General features: G+C 38.7%; 2 protein-coding genes and 1 long non-coding RNA gene across 4 annotated transcripts; 1 reads left to right on the forward strand and 2 right to left on the reverse strand.

Annotated features, from left to right (window-relative positions):
* Positions 1–592: 592 nt before the first annotated feature.
* On the forward strand, positions 593–2,966 carry LOC307041822. The gene is made up of 4 exons (XR_013808893.1): positions 593–663; positions 1,339–1,403; positions 1,692–1,735; positions 2,843–2,966. It is a non-coding gene; the product is annotated as an uncharacterized lncRNA (long non-coding RNA).
* Positions 2,967–6,213: 3,247 nt separating this feature from the next.
* Positions 6,214–11,229, reverse strand: LOC307040776 (uncharacterized protein). 2 transcript variants are annotated; one of them, XM_079683894.1, is made up of 10 exons: positions 11,060–11,229; positions 9,622–9,896; positions 9,224–9,349; positions 8,957–9,071; positions 8,782–8,844; positions 8,429–8,483; positions 8,113–8,204; positions 7,691–8,018; positions 7,425–7,594; positions 6,214–7,201 (listed from the first exon to the last, which is right to left on the reverse strand). In XM_079683894.1, exons 2-8 carry the CDS (start codon positions 9,678–9,680, stop codon positions 7,986–7,988), a joined length of 543 nt encoding a protein of 180 aa, XP_079540020.1. In that variant the 5' UTR covers positions 9,681–9,896; positions 11,060–11,229; the 3' UTR covers positions 6,214–7,201; positions 7,425–7,594; positions 7,691–7,985. The 2 variants fall into 2 exon arrangements, with proteins under 2 accessions (XP_079540020.1, XP_079540021.1); XM_079683895.1 differs by having other exon boundaries at positions 9,612–9,896.
* A 7-nt stretch (positions 11,230–11,236) lies between these two features.
* Positions 11,237–13,671, reverse strand: LOC307040774 (uncharacterized protein). The gene is made up of 6 exons (XM_079683893.1): positions 13,567–13,671; positions 13,253–13,376; positions 12,799–12,873; positions 12,107–12,496; positions 11,824–11,894; positions 11,237–11,590 (listed from the first exon to the last, which is right to left on the reverse strand). Exons 1-6 carry the CDS (start codon positions 13,606–13,608, stop codon positions 11,432–11,434), a joined length of 861 nt encoding a protein of 286 aa, XP_079540019.1. The 5' UTR covers positions 13,609–13,671; the 3' UTR covers positions 11,237–11,431.
* Between the last annotated feature and the right edge of the window lie 2,120 nt (positions 13,672–15,791).

Consider the following 15,791-nt stretch of genomic DNA (forward strand, 5'->3'; position numbering starts at 1 on the left):
CTGCTAGGCAAGCAGAGATGCGTGCGACGACCTGGGTCTCTGAACGGGGAAAGGACAGAATTAGTTGGGTGTCGTCAGCGTAGCAGTGGTATGAAAAACAATGCGGGCTAATGACAGACCCGAGCGAGTTTGTGTACAAGGAGAAGAGGAGGGGACCAAGAACAGAGCCCTGAGGGACCCCTGTAGTTAATTGACAAGGGTCGGACTCGGACCCTCTCCAAGTAACCCTGTAGGTGCGGTCTTTGAGGTATGAGGTGAGGAGGGAAAGTGCAGTGCCTGAAACTCCAAGTTCTTGGAGAGTGCGAAGGAGGATCGGATATGTATAAATATATTATATATGAACAGATAACTAACCAATGCAACATTATGGTATAATAAACAAATAAATAAATATGTGGACTTTTAAACAGATTTGTACTACAAATCCTTTGTAGGTTGGACAGGACTCAACCCAGACCAAGAGGGGAACCCTGACACACCAACACCACCCCAAGAACCACCCAACCAACTGCCCGATGGAAGCTACATCTTAAATTTGGTGCCATGTGATCCATCACCCATAGACAGCAACCACAGGAAACAGCAGATCCACCACCACACCAGGCTCCAAGCACCCACCCACCACCACACCAGGCTCCAAGCACCCACCCACCACCAAACCAGGTTCAAATTATGCTGGAACCATCACACCAAATCCCACCAATGCGGCAGCCACGTAAAAGAACCAAAACAATGAAAGGTATGTTTAGCTTATATTCTACTCACATTTAGATGCCACATAAGCATCAGTAAGTTAATGTTGGGATTTTTGTAGAGGTTCCAAACATTGATTTATTAAAGGCCGGACTCATATTTGCCTTCAAATGTTATGCATGGGTGCTATATTTATGTTTCGCACACATGCACATTTTGGAGTTAAAACAAAGACACAACAGAGTAACCTGTATGTATGTTGTCTGATAAGCTGAAGTCACATTCATTAAAACCTTTCTATACTTTATAATTTAATAGAAAGCTTGCACATCATTGCTTAATGTAATATAGTGCTACAGAGCCCAAGTCCCAGTGTAATGAATATAAGACTAAAACATATCCACTCAGTAGCAAGCAATGTATGATGTAATCAGTCCATTAGCAGACACAGCAACATCCCGAAGGAATGGCAGAGAGGCTCAGATTTAGGATTAAAAGCATGTGTAGACTCTTAAACTTCTGTGATTTCTCAGTAGGAAACACTAAATGTGCTTATGTCACACAGTGGAAATGTTTGTGCATTCTGAGTTGAACCCTATACAAAACGTACTTTACCTGTTAATAATGTATTCCATACAATTACAGATTGCTCTCACAACCATCTCGAGGTGTTCCCTGTCCGCAAAATAATAAAGACAAGGAACCGTAAGGTAGGATAATGATTACCTGGATGACAGTGTTTGCTGTTGGATAATTTTTCTGAACTGTATAGCAATTACTTTATCTTACCTTGAAGGAATACTGTTGTCCAATTCACCACATTAAGCTATTTGTGTAAACATCCTGTAAATCCCTCTAGTCGGTCAGATGTCTTTTTTCACGACTATATTTTTAAATATATGCAAACTATTTGAACAATACATATATCATAAGTACTTGTGAAAGTACAAAGTTCAAAGAGCATACAGATGTAAAATGTCTTTGTCTGCCTGCCACAGGGGGGGACGGAGCACCTTTATGACTGGGAGCCCTGCACCTTTTGGTATTTTAATTTGCTTTTGTACAATTACATCTATGTGTGCTGTTAACATTTGTGGTAATTGTTGGCACGCCATTATCTTAGGTGGCATTTGTTAAAGAAAAATGCAAAAAGTTCTGCTGTCTGTAGCACCAGCTATACACAAGTTATTTTAAATGTGCAAAGTCCACACTAAACGATAAATTGAAACTAGGTAGTTTATTTAATTAAAGCTGTGTCAATATTTGATTACACCACAGAGACACCAGGTTCACGTTAGCTACTCTGGCGTTAAGTCCACACTTACTAAAGTATTAGTAAATAATCACCAAACAACAAAAGAAATGTAAAGAAACTAGGACAAATAATTATGATTAGACATTAATCTACAGATAGTGCAAATTAACAACAGTGACAATCAAGTGGTGAAACTGTGAACTACAACAAAGGGTACTATATCAGTACCCTATTATTGGGCAGATCAAATTGTAACGTAACAAACGCATCATGATATCATTTTCCCAAGGGGATCTATAGAATGTTTGTTATCTATCAAATTCTATTTTATCCCTTATCTTGGAATACAATGTGCCTGTTGGAGGAGTTATTATTCACTTGAAATGTTGTGCTGTAAGGCTCTTGGGATGCAATGATTTTACATTTTGATGCTACGATAATAGTCTGAGGAAACATCACCTTTGTCAGGGTTTTACAATTATTACACTAAGGATGGATGAATGTGTTCTTATAATTAGAGGTTTTAGAGGATTTTTCCACAACATTTTGGCATTTTCAGCTGCTGTGCCTATTTACCTTTGTTAACACGATTAACCCGTTTTCCATATTTTTCAATGAGCAACAGTTGCTGTAATGAACCTTAACGTACCATAATGTAGTTGTTTAGAGAGTGAGAACAAAAACACTCAGTGTAGCTGAACTGTTAAAAGTGACATTGGTTAATCGCTGCATCCATACAGGGGAATACCAAATACTTCAAACAACACTGCACTTGTCTTCAAACGTTTCTAAAACAGTATAAACATTTTAAAGTAGCCTAATGAAAATCAATTGAATGTGTATTACTGCTCACTAATTCTTCTTCACCCTCCCTTTATTTTATTTTTTTCTCAGTGGTATGTCCTGGCCTCCATCCTGGCAAGCAGCCTGATTCCCACTCATGCAAATCCCATTGCCAAACAAAACAATAAATGTTTTGGTGTTTGTATGGAATTAATAAAGTGCAACAGTTTAACAACTGTAACAGACTTAAAAAATGTTTGACTTGAAGGATTGTTGCATTGTGTTATGGCCACTGGCAATTCATTTCACAGGTGAATTGCATATTGATGTAAAATGAAGCTCAGCGCAAGTTCTTTCAGGAAGACGGGGTATATATATATATATATATATATATATATACATTCACTCCGCAGCTGCATATAATCAGCTCATCACAGGCGTTGTCTTTAACATATTACATTTCACCTCATTCTCCAGCAGCCAATCACCGTGCTGCAGCCAAACTTTAAAATGGCAGTCAGCTGTTATTTCAGGTTGTCATGCTGCCGCCCGCCTCCACCCCATCCACCTCCTTTCATCACATCCACTGCCAGGAGAGCTAATCCAAAGACCTCATCACACCTCCTCTTCATCCCATCTCCTCATCAAATCCAGATCTTCAGCATCATCACCAGTGTCTAGACCCCGGGGGGGGGGGGGGGGTTCCCTATATTCTCACGGCTCCATTTCCCCCTTTAGATATACCATTTCAGGATCGGGGTCTATTCGCCAAAGACTTAACATTTATAGTATGGCATGTGTCAATAAAAGTTCTTTAAACAAAATGAAGTCTCTCCTGATTGAAATACACAGAAGCAGCACACAAGGGGTCCTTGAGATGATAGTACATTATTGAAAACATTAATATCAGAATGCTTAATGCACAAAACATCAAGAAATAAGTAGCAAATGCTTCAAATCCTTTGAGAATACACTGTTTGTAGGATATTTTAATTTAATAATACATTACATTTATAAAGCGCTTCTCCTGGTCCTCAAAGCGCTTACAAGCAAGTAAAACAAAAATAACAAAAGTAGAAAGTGCTAAGCTAGGTGGAATAAGGGAAAGGGGTTAGTTAATTAGGAGTTGAAGGCAAGAGTGAAAAGGTGAGTTTTGAGAGATTGTTTGAATGATGTGAGAGTGTTGGCGGATCTGACGTGGCTGGAGAGGGAGTGGGGGAGGCTGCTGCGAAGGCCCTGTCACCCCAGGTCCGGAGCTTAGTCCTGATGGGCTGCAGTAGGTTAGCTTCAGCTAACATCTGAGGCGACGGGTGGGGGCAAGGTTGTTGAGGGCTTTGAAAGTGAAAAGTAATATTTTAAAGTCAATGCGGTGTTTGATGGGGAGCTCTTGATGGGAGGAATTTAGTGTTATTATTCTTTCCCCAGTTAACTAAGCTATGCTGAAGTGCCAGTAGATAACTTCTAAATACCAGTACAAGGGCTTCAAAGGTTTTTTACTTGTTTTTTTGTGGTCTTTTTGGACAGGGGAAGGCTAGATTACCCATGATCCTTAGCCACCATTGCCATGGAAACGGAGCCGGTCCACTCTCCGCTACCTAATTTATTTCAGATACCAAACACACTTTTTCCGAAGATTGGTGTCACAAATATCAAAATGTGTCGATAACAAAATACATCCATCAAAAACTAAACTGGAAACAGCAGTATCATTTGTCTTATTAATACTTTAAAGTTGACAGTTTTAACCCGTACCGCCTAGTGGTTAAAGCACTTTATTGCATTTTTTTGTTGAATTATGTTATATTTGATTAAACATAAAAATATTAAGAGTACATACATAGGGGGAAAGTAGAAGGTCAATCATAGAAATATAGATGAAAATATTAAGAAGATACTGTTTGTGATCTCCACAATAAAACAGTTTAGTGCAGGACGTCCAAAGATATTAATAGGAGGATGTGCAAAACAGACAAACTAAATAGGCTTCATTTAAACATTAAAGAATACTTTAAGTTAAGGTCTTCTTTTAAATAAGAAAAAAGCTTTGGGGGTATCTATCTACAGACAAATATTAAGTCTGACAAAGTACTTAACGTCTAATATATTACATAGTTTGTTTTGGAACTTGACAATCAACTTTCCTGCAATGTTAACTAAGTTGAAGCACTTATTTTAACTGATATTATACATATGTATTATACTCTTATAAGATGTATCTAGATAGTATAAGAAATGTGCAGAATATGACAGTTTAATTGTGGAGGTATATACATATTGGTCTTATAATGTACTGTTGAGGAACCTGCGACCCAAGTTTTTAATCTCTGACCTTTTTCATCTCTGACCTTGTCAGGTATTGAACATCCAATAAATGAGGAACAGAGAATTATTTAATATAAAACATAGAATTTGTGTGATTATACTAAATGATTTCCAAATAAACACCACTGCATATTTACAACTGTTACACATGCTGCTGTAACGAAAAAATGGCCCCGCTTGGGATCAATAGAGTATATCTTATTTTAAGATGATCGATGGCTACTGCCATATTTGCAAAATTTGCCTTTGAACCTTGACAAGTGCATGTTTCAGGCTTATCAATGAACAACAGGAGGGGTCACAGACATAAGACCAGCTGTTAAATAAAGCTGTTCTGACCTTAGCTGTCGTATACTAATGCTGCCCATTATGGGCACAAGCAATTTTCACCCATTTATTAATTATATGTTTTAAATGTGATAACACCACTGTGTTTCGTATCCCCTAAACCTCTAGGGGGGTACACAGTTTAATACTGGCAACTTCTTATTATGGGAAATACGAAAACGTCTTTTAAAACTACAATTCCCAGTAGCGACGTGCCATAGAACATGGAAACCTATGTGCGAAACACACAATAGCCAGCATGTGTAGTTCTGGTGACGGGGTGGGGGAGGGGGTGGACCCGTCTGACTCCAGTTTTGGACCATGTGCCGTGGTTCCATTCCATTTCAAAGTGCTGTTGGACGCTCGGCGCACTGCCACTCCAACATCCAATCACAGAGCTTGAGGACTATCAAGGGGTTTGTCAAGCAAAGAAGAGAGAATACTTACTTCCATGTGTAAAATTCTCTAAAGCAACTACTATGAGCTGCTCCGACCCTCGGTCCTGACGGACTCCAAAAGTCCGACATTATACAATCAAACAAATAAATAAACACAAGAATAATTGTGTGTTATTGTTGAGTAAATAACACTGTGTGGTTTAGAAAATAATACAAAATTAGAAGTACGAGTTGGGAGTGAAAATGTGTTGGTATTTACCCTGCATTATGCACGTTACTAATAAAGAATTATGTTAATGTATGAACTCTATTTACAATGTATTCACATTAATAGTTCATAATCAACGAATGACAAAATGCAGTGACAAGAAAACAACCATTGTATAGCACTTGTTTGAGTAATAAGAGGCAGTTTAATATAAAAGCATGGCAATTTATTTTCATACACATCAGCAAGTCAAAGCGCTTTAAATAAACGGAAGTACAAAATATAAACACATTTTCAAATTACTATGAACTCAGTCGGGCGAAACAAGTGCATAGTTTCATATTGTTCTCATATATAGTGTTTTATAATGTCTTTATTTTGTATGGCTTTAAGTGTGTTTAAAATGTGACACGTCGCTTGTGAAAGAGCTCTCCAGTGCCTCTGTGTTGCTAGGCAGAAACCTTTACAGGTCTTCTTCCTCAGACTCAGGGCTATTGTAGCCATTGTCATCCGACTCCTCAATGTCCTGCTGTAATTGAAGATCATGGCATTCCAAAGCGGCTACACCGCTGTACGCATGTACAGCCTGTTTGTGTTGGCTTTTGAGGAAGTGCCACCTCCGACTGAGGACACTCTTGAGCCCATATGCAGCATCCTCTGTCAGGTCACCGAAATCTGTAGAGGGATAATCACAAAGAAAAAGGGCTCAATGTAAACAAACCATGACAATGGCAAATCTCTTTGCATTGTACAATGCTGCATATGTAAAAACACTACAAAATAGGTAAATCCATCTTAAACTGAAGGATGTTACTATATATTGGGTGACAAATGGGATATGTTGATTAATGTTTGATAGTGCTTAACAATTAGTCAATAGACAGAAAATAATCGATTATGATCTTGATAATAAATAGTTTCAGTAATTTACTATTTCACTTCGGCCTGACACAGTGACAGATGTGTTCTACTTATGTAAGACATGTAATGTGTTGAAGAGTGGATGAAAATATTCAAATGTTAAGATCTCAGAGATACTGCTGGTTTTGATGCCCTCCAAAGTCTGTCCTCTGAGTGCTTCCACTTCTTGCACTTCCTTCAGAAGGAACATGATGTGCTGCAACATCTCTTTCACCAGGATGCTCTGCTCCTCCTCCAAACGTCTGACCAGCATTACCTGGTCAAAGACAGACCTCTTCAACCTGAAGGTGTTGCCTTTAGGTTGAGGAAAGGAATGGAGTAGTAGACAAGGAATATTTATTCATATATTATATTATTACAGAATGATTTTCATTTCTGAGACACAAATCTTTGTAGCGATAGCATTGGTTCTCTATAATGTAAACTAATAACAAATATTATATATTTGCAGGTATCACCATTGTCACATTTTGGTCTAGACTAAAAAAACAACAAGCCAAACTAGCAATTATCCTACCATTTGCATGCCTCTCCCATGGTAGGATGTAGCCCTCTGTCAGACTGCAAGCCAACTCCTCGTCAATCTGTTCTTCCTGCACTCCTGTGTTGTATTGCACAACTTTTTCGCGAAGCTTCTTCTTCAGCTCTCTCATTCTCTTCCTCTTTCTTGCCTTGCCTGGTTGCTGTCTGCAAAGTGAAAGGGAAACGAAACTGTGTCATGGTGCCAGAATGTTTTCTTTTGTTTTTGAAGTGTAATTTCAATAACTACGTTTGACAACAAACCATGCTGACGATACAGATCTTGCTTCCTGAGCAAAAGAGTGACGGTGATGTCCTCAATATCCACCCTCAGTCCTTCAGTACACCTGGGGCGTAGACTCTCTCTAAACAGTTGCAAAAAAACAATTGGAGAAGAGATACAATCAGTGACAGTCTCAGTTTCAACATATGGCCAACTTATATTGTGTGTCTAAACTTACAGTAATTAACAGATGTATATATGGAAAACCTGTGGTATGTCTTACCTGTGACCACCCATTGCCTGACATCATACACCCACAGCTGTATGGTCTCCTGATCAAGTTTGTTCTCCTTTTTGATGTTGCTGAAGCTGGAAGAAGGGAGAACATAATGTATATAGCCATGAGGTTACATTGCAGACATCCTTCATGTCAGATGAGAAGACAATTGTAATTTGCCCTTACTTTGACATATCTGTGGGCTAAAACTTGATGAAGGTTGTCCCTCTTCCTTCTGTTCCAACCCATGGCCTGTTGAGTGAGCATGTTCACTCTTCCTAAAAAAGACAAAAATATATCCACAAAGAAAAAAGTAAGTATTCACATCAAAAAGGCAATACTGAGTGAGAAATCTGATAGACATGACTAAACCCAATCGTTGAAAGGTTGTTGAACTGGTAATTACAGTAAAGTAATACACCAATAATGTTTTTAAGGAGGGAACTCTCTGTAAAATACTTATCAGGGCTGCCTTATCACAGTGTGTAGTGTTAATACCAACCTGCTTTTGTCATGTAATTTGTGACCAGAGCTGCCCTGGAGAGAAAGCTGTTCACCTATAATGAATATTACAATTAATGTTCGGTCACCATCACATAACAATATTACCTACACATCATAGATCTTGAACTGGATGGTTTAAGAGAAAACTTGTGTACTGACTTCCTACAATATGCATGCATTTAGTGTTGCTGAACATATGAGCTGCCTATCTTTCATTTGAACTCAGACATAAAGGATATGCTTGAAACTAATCAACAGGCTTGTCACTGAGATGACTCATACATATTTGTACTGCTTTCTATTAAGACTTCTTGTATCCATACATTTACAATAATGCCATTAATAACATACCTGCTCAACTTCCTCTCCCACTGTGTTTCCTGCTCCGTCCTGACTTCTGCCACCCCATCTCACCTGCAACACAGTGCAAGTAATGTTATGTAGCATTTATTTGGAATTTTTTGATATCCAATAAGGCATGCCATGCACAACATTTAAAAGTCCTTTGCATTAAGATGTTATGTACCTCGCATTTTGCTGTATGGGCTTTAGCATGCATCACGCTAAGAAATGGCCTCATTTCTGTCAACGGCAGAAGCTCTGGTAATCCCTCGGCTATTTTGTTAAGGTATGGCCAGTACCTAAGAAGCAGGAGCAGCATTTTGTCATTGAGTGTTACAAAGATAAACTTTTAATTGACATGACAACAATATCAATATCATCGAAAATGACTGCTGAGGCATAGGCCATTTTAAACATTGTTGTGGATGTGCAATATGACAGTGAGGATTACCTGCATGTTACATCCATACAGAAGAAGTCAACATTTGCCTTCTTGGACATCTCTTTTTGGAGAAACATTGGGTACGCGTATATTTCTCCATGGAAGTGGTTCAGTCCTCGTAAGAGAAACCCATGTCTGATTAATCAGAATAAAATCTAGTTGTTAATAATAAACTGACACAGAAAGGCCTGGCTTAAGCACTCATCTCTGTCATCTAGGTGGCTATAACAACAAATATCACTTGGATGCTACAAATGATGGATCAGTTCCGCTCCACAATCAAAAGTGTTTAATGCTTCCAATTCTTACAAAGACTTAGACTTGGATTGCTATTAAAACTGAAATAATGAGACCAGACTCAAGAACCAAACACATATACACACGCAGACACACTTACAAATACATACATGCAAACTGCCCATTGAATGCCCTCCTCGTCTATCTGGGCACCAGACTTTTTTGACATCTCTCTGCCAGCGGTGAATTTGGCAGTACCACAGACGGCACTGTAATTTCCCTATAAAGTCAGTTTATTACACACAAGTTTTGACATATATAAAAAAGAACACCACAGGTGTAACTGCAACCATCATAATAAGAAAAAAAACGTAGACTTTTCATGTTGCCTCCTTCCTCGTCCTTGGCCAGGAACAAGCCCTCATAGATTGGCGACTCCTCAGTCCTGTCCATGATAAGTTAACATACAAGTCAATAATACAAATCACAAAGCACTACATTACTATGATTTGTTTTAATGTCTGTTATGGCTACTCAAACACAACCCGAAGCAGGCTCTTTGTCAGCTCCAGAATGCTTTTAACATTGTACAATCCAACATGGGTGATTTGAAACTTGTTTTAAATGCTGCCAAGACAAACCTAATGATGTTCTCGAAAGCAAAAGCCAAGGTCTTGAACCTTCCTCCTATCACCACCTTGCAGGGGACGGAGGTTGAATCTGTGTTGCAGTATAAATATCTTGGAATTATAATTGACAATTCACTCTCTTTTAAACCACACATTGTGGAACTCTTGAAAAAATTAAGAATAAAATTAGGTTTTTTCTTTAGAAACAAGTCTTGTTTTTCCTATGAGGCCAAAAAGAGACTAGTGTCTGCAACCTTTCTGTCTGTGCTGGATTATGGAGATGTGGTTTATATGAATGCATCTTCTCAGTGCCTTCACTCGCTGGACACCGTCTACCACGGTGCACTGAGATTCATCACAAACCTCAGATCCTTGACGCACCACTGCAATCTATACACTCGTGTTGGATGGTCTTCCCTGACCACGCGTAGACTGAAACATTGGCACATCCTTATATATAAGGCTATTCTTGGTGCTCTTCCCCCTTATCTAAGTATGTACATAAATAAAAAATGCACTGGATCCTATCGGCTTCGCTCAGAGAACTTTTTCCTTTTAACTGTACCAAAGGTCCGTACTGAACTTGGGAAAAGGGCGTTCAGTTACACTGCCCCTCAAGCTTGGAACCTGCTTCAAACTGAGCTGAAACTCAGAGAGCTGGTCTCATTAGAAACACTCAAAGCAACTTTAACTGACCTCGAAGCAGGCCGCTGTGTCTGTAAATGCTTTGGCTAAACTTGGTGTATGACTGTGTTGTGATTGTGTGTTTTTTTTTAAATTGTTTGTAACTGTAAAACTGTCTGAAACTGTGCTGTTACCATTCTTGGGCCAGGACTCTCTTGAAAAATAGATTTTTAATCTCAATGAGACCTATCCTGGTTAAATAAAGGTTAAATAAATAAATAAAATAAAAAACCCCAAGGGCTACTATTTGTATTAGCGGTGTGTTCTTTATCATTTTCATTAATACCATACATACCCTTTTGACTTGGAAAAGCGGTAATGCTTGCGGTTTCCATCACAGCAGACAGCCAACATGTCTGGAGAACATGCTGGACAAACAAAGTGATGGACCTGGCACATATCCTCTTGTTTGTAATGACAGAAGCAAAACTCGAAGAAGCTTCGCTGAAATGTATCAGCACAGATGTCTGTATATTGATTTAAAAAAAGTGGATTAGTAATTGTTTTGAAAGCAATGCCAACAATTAATGATATGGTATACAGTAATATGATATTGTTTTTTGTATGTTTCCGTGTGATTCAGGCAGATTTACCCGTCCAGCTTGAACAGATCTGTGCTCCAACATTTTCAGAAATGCCTGCCTGGACATGGCTGGTGCTGTCACCTTCATGTGCTCGAATGAGGTGAACACATCATATTTGTAAAGCGTCTGGCAGCTGGTGCTAGCTGGCCAGTACCGATACAAAAGCAGGTCTTTAACCTCAGGAGTCCATTCTGCAGAGCAGGATGGACAGGATTTCCGAGGCAAGCAGACATTGTATCGTCCTGTGAACAAATGGACAAAGTAAAGGTATTTCGGTAATCAAACTGTGAGTTTTGCCTTAAAATATTGGATTGTATACATAGATGTGCATATATGATGTATTAGCTATTTGACATGGCATTTGGGTGTTGTCTGAAAAGGACCAGGTGATAAAAATCTTTGCATTGCACAAAGTGGTAAAACTCTGCCGTACAATACTACTTGTACAAAAAGAAGGGCTTTCAGAACAACATACCGTTGATGGTGACCACAGAAATATGCTTCCAAGGAGTAACTGTGACGTCTTCAGAGCATTCACAGGTTGACCTTGGAGTAGGAACAGGCAGTTACATACTGCAATATAGAAAATAAGTTAGGAAGGGTGTATTTACAGTTTTTCCTTAATTCTCCAGATTATCAAGATATTCAATAAAATCATCATACTTTTTTCAATCAGCTATTTACACTTCCCATTCGCACTTAATTATGGGAACTACACTATAATGGGACATTGTAATGTAATGTTAATCTTTTCATACTTTGTTCACAAAACTGAGGCTGGCCATTTTCATCCACCACCACAGCAGTTGTAGGGGGAATGGGCTCCAGAAATCCATTGAACACAGCCTCTCTGTCATGGAAGATATTCCTCTTGTGGGCCTCAATGTCACAGGTTGCACAGAGGAACTCCATGTCCAGTGGCACACAGTCCAGGCACCTAATAGCCGCTTCTTCTGCACAGCATCTGTGGCACTTCTGAATGGCTATTCTCTCAGCTGAGAGATTTGCATTAAAAAGCATTGGCCTAGCCGTTTTCATTCTCACATCTGTGAGAAGCTGCCTTTGTGCCCAGGCAGAAACCGTTCTGTCTGTTGCCTCCGGAACCTGGACTGCAGTTAGGGTGTCCCTTAACTCTTGGAGATGTGTTTCTAAAAAATAAAACAGCTGTTAAGCCGCCACCCTAAAACTGGTATGATGGATATTAAGGTAGTATACTGAACCACTTTTGAGTTGGAAAAATATATGCGGATTAATAATAGCAACATGCTATGAATCATCCTATGCATCCAAAGCAATATTAGCAAGTTATACTTATACCAAATATGCATTCACTTGTCATGAAACAGTCAATACTCAATACTTTATTATGATTAACTAGATGAGTATAAAAATGGAAACATTGGGAAAAACTGTAGTGCCAGTCAACCGCTGTTATAATCAATATACTCACCAAGACTACCAAACTCTTGATGTTCTAGCTGAAGGCCTTCCTCATGCACAGGATCGTCTCTTCTGGCTTGTGAAGCTGCAGAGACAGTCATTTTTGCTTAACCCTTCAATCAATCTAAAATTACACCAATTAATTGTAATATGAAAATGCTCTGTAAGGACTGCAGGTAATGAAACTAAGAACATATTACCACAGCATCACAATGACAATTTACATTTGGCATACTTGTATCCAAATCGAGTTATACATTTAGAAAAATACAACACAAGCGAGGATTATCAGTCACAGGCTCTTAAAATATCTTGATTTAATTTGAAAATGTTTCAAACTTTGCAACAGATTTGTCAAGAGGTATCTTCAAATTACATAATTTCATACTGTGTACACCAAATAACTTTGTTATGAATGATCTTTATTCTTAGACTTAGAAATCATGATATAGTAAAGAACAAACCTGATGCGGAGCGTTGTGTTTCCCGTTGTCTCTCACGTCTGCGTGTGACCACTGGATTAGGTCTCTTCCTGCTTTTTCTTTTCTTTTTCGGAGGGATGGCAGGAGTTTCAGTGACCATGGCAGCCTATATTCTTTCAGAGGTTGAGATCAACAACAAAGTTGTAATACAACACAAGACAGCAGTACTTATATTTGAGCAATTATTTAACGGTTGCAAAAAAAGGTCTAATTGACCCTTTACATTACATCAATAAAAAGCAATAGCAATGATTATATTACATACTTGGGTATTTGCTTATCATGAAAAGCCTCACCCTGGCCTCATGGAGATGAGCCTCGCTAATCAATGATGCCATGCGCACCGTGGCCTCATTGGGATCCTCAAAGACCCTCACTTCAGGGTTGAGGGCATACCAATAATATAAACAATACACAAAATGAAGAGTGAGAGAAAGACAGGAGAGTGATTAAAAGAGAGAGTGATAGAAAGAGAGACAGTGAGAGAGAGTGGCTCTTAAAAGTGCCGTTGGTTTTATATGTGTGTGTGTGTGTGTGGATATGTGTGTGTTGGAGATATTAAGTGTTGAAATGAAGCTGTAAAACAGGAAAAATAAAAACATGATTAGGATTATTTAGAATAACAGTAACATCTGTGCAATACTCTATGCAATAATAATTCATCTGTACAATACTCTATGTAATAATAATTCATCTGTGCAATACTCTATGTAATAATAATTCATCTGTGCAATACTCTATGTAATAATAATTCATCTGTGCATTACTCTATATGCAATAATAATTAATCTGAGCAATACTCTGGCATACAAATGCATTTATACTGTGCATATTGTTATATTATGCACATATTTTTACATATCTTCTACTATATATTTAAATTCTACAATGTAACAATCCCAATTTCCCCCGGAGATCAATTAAGTATTTCTGATTCAGAGTGGGACATTGGGTGGCCAGTCAAATCCTCTGGAAAAACTCCAGTTCCACATTTTTGTTCCACTCCATCGCCGATGCATTAGCCACTATTAAAACTCTGTGTTGAACACTGTCTTTACAACACATGTGCAAATACATGCATTTAAACATATTTTTCTAGCACGCACCTCCACTATCCAACTGTGCCGGTGACAGGTAATGTCATTTAGCTGTATAAACTATAAATGCTATCCAGCTAAAAACGTTGACCGGAAGGCCGGAGGCTAGCTGAACGTGGCCGCTAGCTTGCCTATTGTAAAAGCTAAACACACTACAAAACTCAACCTAATATCCAGGAATGAAACGCTATAGAGATTGTGCTACAGTGGAATAAATCCCCTCCCCTAGCTGTGTGTCTGTGTATTCAGCAGGATGTATACGAGAGGGATTTACGGCCCGTCTACACTACAGGCATCGAAAAATGCTTTCAACGCTTCGCCCATTCACTTGAATGGGGTGACGTAGAAGATTTTTAATCTTCGCCGAACTGCATTGTGGGGAGCATGGCATGGCTTTGCAAACATCACGAGCATCTATCGGCATCAAAAGTTGAACAATGTTCAACTTTTGAGGCTCGATGCTTGGCATCAGCAAATCAAATCCTGTTTATGCAATTCCCGCCAGTAAAATATATATAGCCAATCAAACCGCGTGTATGCTGATACCGCAGGTCTTGACTATTTTCCATATGTCATAAAATGGAGGATAAATTAATCATTGCCGTGGCAAGCGTCCCAGTCCTTTATGACTGTACTCTGTTCACCTACCGGGACCTAAACCGGAGGAACAAGGCATGGCGGGAGGTGGCAGAGACAGTTGGTGAAACTGGTAGGTTTTCAACTGTTTGGGGAGTTAATATCCAGTTTACTTCGTTTTAACATTGAATGGACAGCTAGTAATGTAGCATAACATATAATATTTATTAATATAATAATAAAAAAATAATATATATAATATAATAAGTATAAGCATAATATATAATATAACATATAATACATGCACAGCTATCAAGCATAGACAGTATATTTAGCCAGCATGGAATGTAGCATAAAAATAGCATTCATTAATGGAGGAATAATTTTGTAAATTCAAGAAATTAACTTAATTTCATTTTATTAGAGGATGTGTGCAAAAAGAGATGGAAGACTCTGAGGGACAGGTTCCGCAAGGAGAAGCTTTTTGCTTGGTATGCCGGGGGCGGGCGGGAGATTCCTGATTGGTTGTTGGTCGCCTTGGGCGCGAGAAATCGCCAAGCCTCAGACACGCCCAGCTTCAAGATTTTTTGATGCCTATAGTGTAGACGGGCCGTTAGGGAAAAAATGCCTAGGCCTATATAAAGAGGTGTCATTGGTGTCTGATTTATTAAAACAACAACATTGTAACTGAGAAACAGCTACCTTTCAAATGTTCAAAATTGGTATATTTATTTATATTTGGGGCGTGGGGAATGAAGGGAAAAAAATATATGAGCATTTTATGAGCATGGGATTTTGACCCCTGGTATAAACATAGGCCTATAATGCTGCGCTATACTTTGCGGCCA

Source organism: Notothenia rossii, assembly GCF_949606895.1.
Source record: "Notothenia rossii genome assembly, chromosome: 5".
NCBI classification, from domain to species: domain Eukaryota; kingdom Metazoa; phylum Chordata; class Actinopteri; order Perciformes; family Nototheniidae; genus Notothenia; species Notothenia rossii.